The 13,816-nt window shown below is 35.5% G+C and overlaps 1 protein-coding gene across 2 annotated transcripts; it reads left to right on the plus strand.

The window, feature by feature from the left end:
- Positions 1–336: 336 nt before the first annotated feature.
- Positions 337–2,992, plus strand: LOC149187980 (uncharacterized). Of its 2 annotated transcripts, none has more exons than XM_089412906.1 (4): positions 337–1,047; positions 1,608–1,739; positions 1,839–2,008; positions 2,145–2,992. In XM_089412906.1, exons 1-4 carry the CDS (start codon positions 530–532, stop codon positions 2,750–2,752), a joined length of 1,428 nt encoding a protein of 475 aa, XP_089269032.1. In that variant the 5' UTR covers positions 337–529; the 3' UTR covers positions 2,753–2,992. The 2 variants fall into 2 exon arrangements, with proteins under 2 accessions (XP_089269032.1, XP_089269033.1); XM_089412907.1 differs by having other exon boundaries at positions 2,148–2,992.
- The last annotated feature ends 10,824 nt before the right edge of the window (positions 2,993–13,816 follow it).

Genomic DNA, 13,816 nt, shown 5'->3' on the forward strand with positions numbered 1-13,816 from the left:
AGTTTTCCTTGAATAACGACTAACAGGTTATCCCAGGTGGCATAGTTTTCCTTGAATAAGGGTGATGAGTCAACGTGCGTGTTAGCAGATAGAGATAGATGTCCTCACCGCTAATTTGACAACTAAGTTATGATAGATTTTCCTACTTTGAAAAAAAGAAAAAGAAAAACAACTTTCCAATAAAAATAAAAGTGTTGGTGTCTTTACCCGTCCCTTTCCCGATTTAGGTGTACATTAATAATTTCCTTAAGAATGAATTTAGTTGCTTTGGATTATCAAATTGCAGATAGGTGGAACTTCTACTACTAAAGCTAAGTCTTCGTGTGTGGGTCGTCACATGCAAGTCTAGTCTTCTGGCCGCCACAAACAACCTTTCCATGAAAGACAGTTCGACAATGAAAGGAGCATTAGTCTATATATTTTCAGACCTTCAGGGCATAATATTGTCTGTGATTTCTCCTCCAAGTTCAACCATCTGTTATCTCTCGATCCGCCCAGCCTAATTCACACTGCGTGGGCATCAGGAGTAATGGATAATATGGCGGAGTCAAGTGGTTTGCAGGGTCCGGACACGTTTCTCAAGACCCTACTGAAACAAGGCTTTGAACTAGCCAGAGAGCTGGAAACCCAACTCGATTTTGCCGAAGGCCCCGATTTCACAAACTTTATCTACGATTACTTGGACAGGATCGTGATCACTTTTAGTAGCGTCAGGGGATTGATCTCTCTAAATTCCAGTGCATCCAATTTCGAAGGGACTGAAAATCCTTTGGAGAACCGTTTTGGAGGCATTGAAGCGGGACATTCTCGGAAATATGTTAAGGATAACAGAATCTCTTGTTCTCGGTCTCCAAGTAGATCCCCTTGTCCTCGGTCTCGAAGTCCATCCCCAATGGGTTATGGTTCGCCTAGCAACGTGTTTGGAGGGTCTGTTTCCAGAAATTGGCTTGGTATAGGCAACCATAAATGTCACGAATTTGCAGAGTGTCGGGAGAATGAATGCTTTAGCAGGGATAAGGAGCGAGCGTTATCCAGAAAAAGAAAAAGGTATTGTTTTGAATGATTCGAATTAGAAGAGTATAGATAACATTTCAGTGATAACATTTCATTTTTATTGCTTTGATATTGTCAGTTTTTTCTTGAGTTTTTTCTTGGTTAGTTTTGAGAATGTGGTTCGGTGGAGAAGTTTGGTCTTTATAAGTTTTCTGGTTTAATCACAGGCAAGACTAAGTATGCTTGAGAGCTGCTTTTGAGGATATGGTTTAATAGTTAAATGGGGAAGTTTGGTTTCCACATGTTTTCTGGTCTAATCCCAAACAAGACTATGTATACTTGAGCGCTGCTCGGACACTATTTCTTTAGTTCTTTATTTCCTTATTCTTTATGTATGCTTGAAAGCTGTCCCAGGCTTGAAAGCTGCCCAAGCACAATCTCTTCAATTTTTCATTACATCTCTTCAATTCTTCATTACCTTATTTTATACTAAGTTTCATTTTTACTTCCCAATCAGGGCTATCTCAGATATACGGTCTTGAATTATACTCTTAATTTCCAATATTTCTATTGTGTAATTTTTTTACCTCACAGAGATATGGAAAGTACTGCAGGAGATACACACCCACCTCGACTAGAAATGTCCCTGCGAATAGTTCCGAAGCAGGAAACGATATACCACCAGAGGACGGCTACACATGGCGGAAATATGGCCAGAAAGAGATTCTCGGAGATGATTATCCTCGGTATTAATTTTTTCAAGTTTACACCGTCTTTCAGAGAGCTTATGTATTTCTTTTAACGGCGGTTAAACTAGTGGTCTGCAGATTTTAATGAACTTATAGGATGTATTACAAATGTACCTTCCACGATGATCGAGGTTGCAAGGCTAAAAAGATAGCGCAAAGATCAAATGGCAATCCTTCCGTCATTCAAGTAAGGTACAGTGAGGTCCACAGCTGCCAACGCGATGCACAGTTTTTTAAGAACCCCTTCCCAATCTCTGAGATTGAAGGTACAGATGCTAATCCCAATTCAATAACTCCGACCACTCGTGTCTTTGGAACCGATTCCAATCTTCAATCCAGTAATTCTTCTGTAGGCAATATTGCAATACTTTCTTTCAAGCTCATCTACGACTTTGTTTGCAGCAGATGATGGTGGAAAGAGCCCATCTAATTGGTCGTTTACAGCAGATGATGGTGGAAAGAGCCCATCCAATTGGTCGTTTACAGCAGATGATGGTGGAAAGAGCCCATCCTATTCACCCTATGTGGATTCATCAGCACAAAGGGCGATGGCATTCACTGGTCATTCTGCAGATCAAATATACAGATTTCAAGGCAGTGAGAAAGAGGTTTCAGCTTATTACATTCCTTCTCCTCAACAGAACGAAGAGCCATCGAATTGCCAAGCTTCCCTCCCTCCTTGTGGCTTGTCATCCGCTTCTGAGGCTAATTACATGCCTCCAACTAATCCACGGATGCAAACCAGGGATATTTGGCTTGAGGTTGCAGAGCTTTTAGGAACCGATTTGTCATCCGCTTGTGACGCTAATGACTGGGCATCAGTATATCGATCGTTGATGGGGACGGAGTTGGGCATGCCTCCAACTAATCCACTGCTGCAAACCATGGATACTTGTGAACAAGGATCTCAATCTTTAGAATCTGACATTGCAGGGGTTGTTTCCCCTGCACTTATCGGAGAGTCTCCGTCCGATTTAGATTTAGATAATATACGTTTTAATGTATGTTAAGCGTTCCATTACATGCATTAGGTTTGATTTAATAGTCTACCCTACTGGAGGGCTTGACTCTAATTTTTACTTCCTCGAAAATGCTGGTCTTGAAGTTCTTACTATAGTGATGAGATAAACTCATAAATATTCTAACCAAATTGTGATGTATTATTTGCTTCATCGAGATGAACTCTCTTAATATCTTGGGGCACTCTTCATGCAAGTTTATGAAAAATAAGAAACCATACTCTATATTTTTCTTGCATACGAGGCAAATTCATGTTGGCATCTTATGTAAAGTCTTGTCTGTCAGGGAAGACTGTAACTGTGGAGTACAATAATAATCATTCCTTTCAGTTACCTTTCCATCCCAAAATAACATCAATAGCAGTTGTATAGACTTCCACTGGTTGACTCTCGGAATGGTTAGCTTTGTGACCATGAATTATGGAACTATTAAATATCATTAGTGTGTATATAAATTCATATAATCAATTAAAAAGTCTGTCAACTCACTCATGGAACTATTAAATATCGTTAGTGTATATAAATTATCTAAACATAATCCATTAAAAAGTCTATCAACTCACTCATGGAACTACTTAAATATCATTAGTGTGTATATAAATTATCTAAATATAATTAATTAAAAAGTCTATCAACTCACTCATTCATTATGTAACCAATTTATATTCATTTTAACTTTAGATCTATTAAGCACTTAAAGGGATTAAATATCTCAATGTGCAAACCTCTTTTTCAAATGCAAAACTTGAGGAAAGGTTTGTATCTCGAGAGTTTTGATCCTTCAAAGTGCTTGACAAGTTCAAAATTAAATGAATCTAGGCTAATTTAATTATTAATAATTAATAATTAATAATTAATAATTAATAATTATCAATAATTAATAATTTTAGTTTTTATTTTATTTTATGTAATTTGTTTGTATCAAAATGTTATAAATTTCCCCCAAAGAAAAATTGTAATTGTATTTAATAAAACAAAATCACAAGTTGTATATGATCCAAAAACATTCAATTATACTAGTCAAAATTGGTGCCCAGGAAAACAGTAAAAACAACTTGGGACTAAGTAAAAATACTTAGTTACCCTTTTCTTCCTTTCTTCTTTTCCACTTTCCACCGCTTTCCTAGATTAGGAGTGACATTTATGATTACTAGCTGGTTCTCTTTTGCTATCATCGAGATTTTCTTATCTCAGTCTAACCTCTCAGATACATGAGGTCGGTTGTAACCTTCCATCTCCTTTTCTATGGGAATCTTCTCCTTTTGCAATACTGGGATTTAAGTTCATGCTGCTTCTGAACCTTTCAAACTTGGTACCATTATTCCTTCTTGTTTGCCTCCTCCATCAAATAATATTTCTTGTGGATACTGATTTATCTCAGTTATGGGATTTCCCATTTCCCCTTCATCCTCTTCTTCTGAGAGGTGTTGCTCTAGATCCCTTGGGCTTTTTTGCTTGTTTCTTTTTCCTTCTTGAATCTTTCTTTTCCTGAGGGCAAGAATTTTGTAAATGACCTATTTGTAGACAAATTCAACATCTAAATGTTGTATTTTCAAAATCTAAAAACTGGGTCCAACACTTTTTGTCATGTAACATATGAATGTGATTAGGTAAGCCTTTACTAAGGTCTACCTCCACACAAATTTTGGCGAAAGTAAAGATTGTTTCTTTAATTCTATGTGTGTCTCTATTTATGTACTTTCCAGCTTTATTTACAATTCCTTCAAGTGTTTTATGATGCCAAAAATAAAGAGGGAGATTGTGCAATCTAACCCACATCAACATTTTGGAAATCACCATTCTATTGGCATCAAATTCCGGGAACCATGGGGTTATAAAAAGACCCACGAATCTCCAAAATCATAGGCTCTCTCTCAAGACAAAATCACTGTCTCTCAATGTTTCAAATTTTACAATCACTAGTAGAAAACGATAAATTAGTGACTAGGTCATTCAAAAAATTAGTGACTATAGCTTTTCCAAGTGAAATACTACAAAAAATGAGTAATCTCAAATGAGCAATGTAAACTATGAAACAAGAATTGTAAACTCAAAACAAGAACTCCGAAAAAACTCCAAAAAAGCATGAAAAACTCCGAAAATGAAAAATGTTGATGCTCGAACAATTTTTTCTTAGGGTAAATTTTCAAAAAAATTTAAAAATGGCGGTAAACGCTAATAAAAACCAATTTTTTTGTGCAAAAAGCACTTTTGAAAACAAAAAGTGTTGATGTTGTAATAACCTCTCTTTTTTTCTTTTGAGGTAAAATTTCAACATTTTTTAGCAATGGTGTTAAGGATAAAATATCACGACTTCGAAAAACCTTAAAATTCCAATAATTTTCAGACATGACATTAAAAATAAAACATCACATCTCTGAAAATCTTAAAATTCCAACAATTTCCGGCCATTGTGTTAAAGATAAATTATCATGACTCAGAAAACCTTTAAAATTTTGACAATTTTTCAACCATGGAATTAAAACCAAAGATCATGACTACAAAAAACCTTAAGTTTTCAACATATTTCAACCATGACATTATGAAAATTTTCTATGACTATTTTTTTTTTTAAATGAATACCTGAATGAAGGAGTCATTCTACCAAGAATATATATATATATTTTTTTCAAATGCTAAAAGTATAACTTTAAAATCTTAAGCCTAAGACAACTTGACACATGACAACAAAAATTTAAAAATCAACCATCAAATTGACACACAATGTAGGTGAACTGACCCATTGTAATGAAAGCTTAAAGACCAACCATGAAATTGACACATTGTGGGGTTGGACTCGATCCATTATAACGAAAACTTTAAAATCAACTATCAAATTGACACATAATGGGATCGGGTTGCTAGTCAAGGATCGACACAAACCATGCACGAAAAAATAAAATAAAATAATACAAAATAATAAATAGATATATAAATAAATAAAAATGAAAAATACAAAGAAAAAATAATTAAAACATTGAAAAAAATAAAATAAAAAAACACAATTAAAAAAAAAACAAGTAAATACAAATATATATTAAAACACAAAAAAAACATAACTTGAAAAATAAAAAATAAAAATATTGAGAAAAATAAAAGCTAAAAAAAAAAAAAAAACTAAAAAAAGTAATAAGAAGTAATATATATATGATAATGATGATGATGATGGTTAACGTTCACTGAGACCAAATTGGTCTATCGGACCTATCATTTTCTTAGTTCTTAATTGTCTGGCTTCTCGTCTTTCTTGGTGAGATTGGTGTCAAGAGTTGCACACGGAAGACATGAATTGACAAACAACACAAGAGAAGCTCACAGGTGCGGATCACCAGGAGCTCCTATAAGCAAATACGCCGCTTAGGCTTCACATTAAACTCCAATATTAAATAGATACAATTTGTTAAGGACAACAAATCATATCTCTGAATGATAGGAACATAATGACTAAGAAAAGTAGAATAACAACTACATAACAAGAATCACCTAATCTCCATTAATTCTAACACTCCCCCTTAATGGAGAATGGGTTATTAAACACACCTAATGTGTCCCTAAACAACTCAAACTTCAGTCCTACCAGAGGCTTATTAAATATATCAGCCATATTATCACAAGAATTACAATATTCAACACAAATCTCTTTGGACTACACCTTTTCCCTAACAAAATGAAATTGAGTGTCTATGTGCTTAGTGTTTTTATGAAACACAGGATTATAAGTCAATTTGATGGAACTTTGAGTGTCTATGTGCTTAGCTTTTGTTGGTTCTTCCCCTGCATCTTGGAGAAGTTTTCACAACCAAACCGCCTCACATGCTGCTGCACACATAGCTTGATATTCTACTTCTGCTGAGGATAAGGCTACAGTATGCTGCTTCTTGTTGCACCAAGAGATGACCCCGGACCCAATGCTGAAGGCGTAACCTGTAATTGATCTTCTATCATCTAAATTTCCCGCCCAATCAAAGTCTGTATAACCTGTCATGCTAACATCAAATGAGTCAGAATACAAAATACCAAAGTCTGAAGTTCCTTGTAGATACCTCAATATTCCTTTCGCTGCAAGCCAATGGTTCTCATGTGGTTGATTCATGAATTGACTCAAAACACTCACTGCATAAGTTAGATCTGGTCTTGTTGTAGTCAAATAAATAAGACTACCAACCAACTGTCTGTACAATGCTGCGTCTACATATTTCGAACCATCGTTAACTTGAAGTTTTTTGTTCTGCCGTAAAGGCACAAATGCATCCTTGCATTCATCCACTTTAAATTTAGTCAACAAACTTTTAGCATACTTACCCTAGGACAAGAAATTTTGGCTTGAATCTCTCCAAACTTCTAGACCCAAACAGTAATGCATTTCTCCAAGGTCCTTCATCTCAAATTTCTGTGATAATTGTTGCTTAATTTTTTCAATGAGATTGTCTGCACTCCCTGTCATGATCAGATCATCTACATATAAAGAAATCAACATTATTTTCCCCTCATCATTAAACACAATATACAAATTAGGATCATCTTTGCTCCATTTATAACCATGTATGAGGAAGAATGAATCAATTTTGTCGTACCAGGATCTAGGACCCTAGTTTAAACCATATAAAGCCTTCTTTAATCTACATACTAAATGCTCTTCTCCCTTCTTAACAAACACCTCAAGCTGAACTAAGTATACTTCTTCTTTTAGATCACCATTTAAGAAAGTAGATTTAACATCCAATTGATGTATTTTTCAATGATGCTTAGTGGCTAAAGCAATAATCATTTTAATAGTATTTAATTTTGCAACAGGGGAAAATGTTTCTTCAAAGTCAATACCTTCTTTCTAGGAATACCCCTTTGCAACCAACCTTGTTTTATGCTTACCAATAGACCCATCTGCTTTAAGTTTCAACTTAAATAACCATCTGCAACCTATGGGTTGTTTATCATGAGGAAGATTTACTAGATCCCAAGTATTATTCTTAATAATAGATTCATATTCCTCTTTCATTGCTTTCTTCCATTTATAACTCTTACTAGCTTCATGAAAATTAGAAGGTTTTGCAATGTTTAACATATCAGTCATGAGCGCACAATCCCTATATCAAGCTAGTAACTGTTTCGACCTGCTAGATCTCCTGAGTGGTGGGGTGTCAATTATTCTGCTCTATTCTTCTCTTTGTGGACTGAACTCAATTTCCTCCTCTTTATCCTGTTGTTGTTGTTGTTGTTGTTGATTGATCCCTGTTTCAACATCCTCATCTGAAAGTAAGGGTACATGCCATTCTTCATTATCTTGAACAGGATTTCCATCATCAACCTGTTCATGGAATACTACGTCTCTACTAACAAACACCTTGTGAGTAGAAGGATCAAACAATTTATAAGCCTTATACTCATTGCAGTATCCAATGAAGGTACATTTAATGGCCTTTGAATCTAACTTCTTCCTGTTTTCTTTGGGAACATGCACAAAAGCTTTACAACCAAATACTCTAAGGTGACTTACTGCAAGCTTGAAGCCAAATAATGCTTCAAAAGGAGTTTTATAATCAAGACTTTTAGTGGGACTCCTATTCTTCAAATACATTGCAGTATTAACAGCTTCTGCCCAAAAACCATTAGTTAGATTCTTACCTTTCAGCATATTGTGAGCACACTCCACCAGTGTTCTGTTTTTCCTCTCAACTACTCCATTCTGCTGAGGAGTGTAAGGTGTTGTAAACGGCTACTGTATCCCATGATCTTTACAGTATTTGTTGAAATCCCCTTTCTCGAATTCTCCGCCTTGATTTGATCGAAGAATCCTGATGAACTTTCATGTCTGCTTCTTGATCATGTTCCTGAACTGCTTGAAATACTCAAAGGCATGACTCTTCTGTCTAAGAAAATACACCCATGTGAATCTTGTATAATCATCAACAAAGATTATAAAGTAGTAGACCCCACCTAACAATCTTGTCTACATAGGGCCACATAAATCAATGTGTACAAGTTCGAGTGTCTCCCTCTGTTTCCTATCTTTAACATTAGGAAATTCATCTATATGCTGTTTACTGAATGTACATGCTTCACAATCAATATGCAACTTTTTCAAAACAAGAAGACCATCTACCATACCTTTGTTTTGCAACAGAAGAAGGTCACTGAAATTGACGTGCCCAAGCCGCTGATGGCACAAATTTTCAGCAGACTTATCCGATGACATCCATGCTTGCTGTGGAGTACTCTTCACATCCATTTTGTAGAGTCCTCCTATGTGAATACCTGTAGCAATAGGTTTCATCTGGTCCAACAAGTCTTTAATAATACAATATGATTTAAAGAATTCTACCTTGAGATCCTGATCCGTAACCTTTGATACAGAAATCATGTTCTTCTTAATACCAGGAACATACCACACATCAGATATACTCCTAATCTTTGCATCAGGCAGAGTAACAAGAACATCTCCATGTCCCTTGATCTCATACCCTTTATTATCTCCAAGGTATATTTTTACTCCAGTGTTGGATTCTCTAAAATTTCTAAACCATTTCTTTTTACCTGTCATATGCGAGGAGGCTCCAGAATCTATGAACCAAATATATGATGCATCCTCCTTAGTAGCTAGTGCAGTTTCAACCATAAATAATCTGACATCCTGGTTCTGATCTACATAAGCCAGATGACCTGCGTGTCTTCTTTGCTTGTACCTCTCCCCATATGCCTTTTTCTTATGGAAAAATTTAGCAATATGGCTTATCTTGCCACAATAAAAGCATTTAAGAGCATAGTCATGCTTATGCGAGGTCATACCTTGTGGTGTTCTTTTTTCATGATACGTTGCCCTTCCTGTGATCAGCCACTACTTTCCCTTTTAGCTTGAACTTTGTCATTAGTGCAAGATCTGGATTTTGAGGTTTGAGAGACAACCTCCTGTTATCTCAAAATCAAGCCCTGGAAGGCTACAGACCAGGAAGACTTCTAGTAACTGTTTCAAACCAATCTTTTAGCTAAGGCTTAGCCTCCTTAGCCTGAGAGGGCTCTCTCAAAGGATTAAAGGTTTTGATTATGATCAAGATGGCTAACTCTTTGTGAAACAAATAAGAATTAAGATGGTGGAAACAAAATTAACAAGTATCCATTGGGCTTATGGAGTCAAATGTGATTTAGTATTAACAGTAGGATTGGCTTTGCATAAAAGTCAAGGCATTCAGATTTCAATATAGGTAGGACACACCAAACACAAAGAAGACAGTCTATGAGTATATGAAGGAAATTAGAACACTGCAAGTGATTTCTAAGTAATCAAATACTCATAACACTGTGGATAACATGAAAAGACAACAAACGAAACTCATACATTGAACTCTCTATGATTCTTGAGAAGCATAAGCCAGTACTGTATTACCAAAAAAAAACAGAGTCTTTACATAAGCCAAATATCAGAGATTTTTTTACATAAATTTTCCACCCTTATTACATTTCTCTTTCTCTTATATATAGAGCTCTTCTACCTGACTGAGATTCCTCCTCAAGCATGAGGGGAACTCGAAATCTACTTCTAATGACACCTATTCAACTTTTAATTGCCTATTAAATGTAACAAACTGCTACTAGACTTTTTAGAGATCTAAATCAAATAGGAGTCTAACTCCATATTATGCTAATAATAGCCTTAATTACAATCATTCTCGTTCTTTGACATGTGGTCCTTTTTTAGTTTGGTTGTGGTGGATGTTCAAAGCTCCATACTGGTCTTCAATGTCACATCTTCTCCATTGCCCCTGAAAAATAGAAAACTGCCCCTGTTTATCGGTCTTTGGTTTTCCTCAAAGATGTTTGAATCTAATGAACTGTGCCCTTCATCTTTGATTAGAAAACATATCAGAATGCCACGTCCTTGATGTGTTTTCAACCCTTTCCATGTGTGAAGACAAAAGCTCCTCCAAGCTGTCTGACATATCTTGGACTGTAGTAAATGAGATCACTTTATAACAAAAAAGTTTAGAGTTGGATTCGAATATATGTTTCTTCCACCTGTCTTGACCTTGTTGAAAGTTGATAGCTTTAGATGATCCCTTGAAGATATTCCTTTTTCAAAAAATTTCCCTTTGTATTTCAAAATTGGTTGACTGAGTTTAGATTATCTTACGAAACTGCTGTGCATTAGTCATCTTCTTCAGCAGTTTCGTAGCGCGCTACGAAACTGCTGTGTAATTCCAAAAACACAGTTTCAACCCAAAATTTTTCTATTTTGAGCTTCTTGCTATTTAAACTTTCTTCAACTACTCCAAGGCCTTTCAAAACTAAATGGAAATGTATGCTTCTTCAAGAAATATTATACCAAGAAAAACCATCAAAATTTGAAACATAGCCTTACTTGAAATGGGATTTCTTTAAGGAGATTCTTTTTGTTGGCCTAACTGTATCTTTAAGTCTTCAATTTGTTTCTTCATGCCTCTAATCCCAGCTCTCAAGTTTGAATTAACCTTTCTGATGAATTGCGCTTCCTTTATGGCAGGGACAGTCCAGCTACGGAATTGAACATTAAAATCAACCACCTCGGGTATTTGAAATGTTTTGTCCTCCCACCGAGCTTGCATTTGGTTGAAATAAGCCTCCTTGATTGCAAATTTCCTAGCAGCTTTCTTCAGTCTAGCAATTTCAAAGTTTGCCAATTCCAACCTCCTTTTCAACTCTTCCACACTATCTTCTTCTTGAATGATAACTGCTTTGCCTTTATCCTTTCTTTCATGAAGCTGTCTTACCTCCCCTGTTTCATCTGCTCTTGGAAATACCTCCTGTACTTGTTTAAAATTCCTTGTTATGGGTCTCCTTGGTTTAAATACAAATTGATCAACCTGATCATCAAACTCGAGTTTCTTTGAGGCTTTGACTCTCTTAGCCTTGTCTTTTCTTGACTCTATCAAATCTGCTTGAACTAGGGGAGATTCTTCAATATCAATGGCTTGTAGTAATTCATTTAAGTCTCCCTTTGAAACAGGGCTTTCTTCAATAATCACTAACTTACCTTTTTCTTTAGCTACCTGGCTCCTAGTCCTTCTTCTTTGAACTCCTTCACCTGTGCTTGATTCATGTGCACTTTCTTTGACCTGAGTTTTCTCTTTAAGGGACTGCTGGGGTGTATAAGCTGACAACTGTTGATGTAAACATAACGGATTTTGATGGGTATGATAGCTGGGTGAGATTGGCTATGGATCTGAACAAATCCCCGATTTCGTAGCGCAGCCAGTGCAAAATCAGTGTTTTGCGCTAGGAAATCACCTAGACGAGGTTCCCGCGCTACGAAATCACCTAGACAGTTTCGTAGCACATACAAAATTTGAAATGAGTTTCGACATATGATATTCATGTGAGATATGAGACCAATGATAGACTAAAACAGAGAATTGACCCCATTTGACATACTAACAAGACTCTAAAACAAGATGAAAAGACTAGACCCAAAACTGACACCAACCCTTTGAGAAATTTAAAAAATTGATGTTCAGGATTTAAAATATTTTTTCTTGAGTGATAACACCTCCTTTCCTCTTCTTGTAGCAAGATCCCAGTGAGCTCTTCAAAGCCTAGAGGCTTTTCTCTTGCATTCAATCCCGTTATAAACATCTGATAATCATTTGTCATGTCGTTCATGGTAATCGTCACCAGATCATCATTTGCTACAGTCTGACTGATACCAGTCAATTTATCTTTAACCTCCTTTATTTGGGATATGAATGAAGGAACAAACTCATTCTCCTCCATCTTGTTGGAGAGAATCGTCTTCCTTAGGTACAAGGTTCGACTGGTGTTCTTGATCTCGTACATTTCTTTGAGTGTCATCCATATATCATACGTTGTCTTGCAATCCCAAATGTGAGGGATGATGCAATCTATTTTGTAATTTTCCCTCACAGAGATATGGAAAATATTGCGGGAGATACACAACCACATCGACTACAATGGTGCCTGCGAATAGTTCAAACCAGGGAACGATATACCACCAGAGTGATGGATAAACTCAACTATGATAACCAAATTTTTATGGCCGTAGTCTAACAAGCTGGAGGAATTGCTCAGAAAGTTATGGAAATTCTGTTTATATTTAAAGAAAATTTGGCAAGGATTTTTGTAAATCTAAGTTATAATTGTACATTTCAAAATTTTAGGTGTCCTATACATTTTTGATGGTGCTGAATCCATTTCCACTATCAAAACCACGATTAAAAACTGCCTTTCCAAGATTTTTTGAAATTTTTTTCCAAATTCTAACCACTTTTAGCCATCCAGGCAATTCCTCCACTTCGGTAAACAACTCCATTATCGGGACAATTTCTCCACCTCATTAGACAACTCCATTCTTATGTATTGTTTGCATTCTTATGTCTTATCTGCTAATGGAGAACTTTTTTACATACCTTCGGGGACCCTTCATGCAAGTCAAGTCTCAACGAGGGGGGTTTATGAAAAAAGTAAGAAGCCATACTCTATATTTTTCTTGTATTCGAGGCCAATTCATGTTGGCATCTTATATAAAGTCTGGTCTATCAATGAAGAAGCCTACAACTGTGGAGTACAATAATTCGTTCTTTTTATTTCCCTTTCCATCCCAAAATAAGGTTAATGGTAGTTGTATAGACTTCCACTTTGTTGCCAGGTGGCTTTGTGAGCATAAGTTATGGAATTATTAAATATCATTAGTGTGCACACATAAATTAAATTATCCATAATGTAATTAATTAAAAGGTTTGTCAATTTAGTTATTCATTATGTAATTGGTTTATATTTCTTTAAATTTTGGATTTATCAAGTGCTCACATAAATCAAATTTGTAAAAAGTTGCAATTTTTTTTAATGTAAAATTTGAGGAAAGATTTGTACCATGGGAGATTTGATCCATCAAGACACTTGATAGATCTAGAGTTGAGATGAATCTAGGTTGGTTTAGTTATTAATAATTAATAATTATAATTATTATTTTTTATGTAATTTGACCATGTCAAAATGCTTCGATAACATAACATAATAGGAATTCAAAATGTTTATATAACATAACATAATAGGACATTACATGATTTCTTC

The sequence above is a fragment of the Pinus tabuliformis genome, chromosome 3_1, assembly GCF_031772625.1.
Source record: "Pinus tabuliformis cultivar Carrire ecotype Pingquan chromosome 3_1, CPIR1, whole genome shotgun sequence".
Taxonomy (NCBI): Eukaryota; Viridiplantae; Streptophyta; class Pinopsida; order Pinales; family Pinaceae; genus Pinus; species Pinus tabuliformis.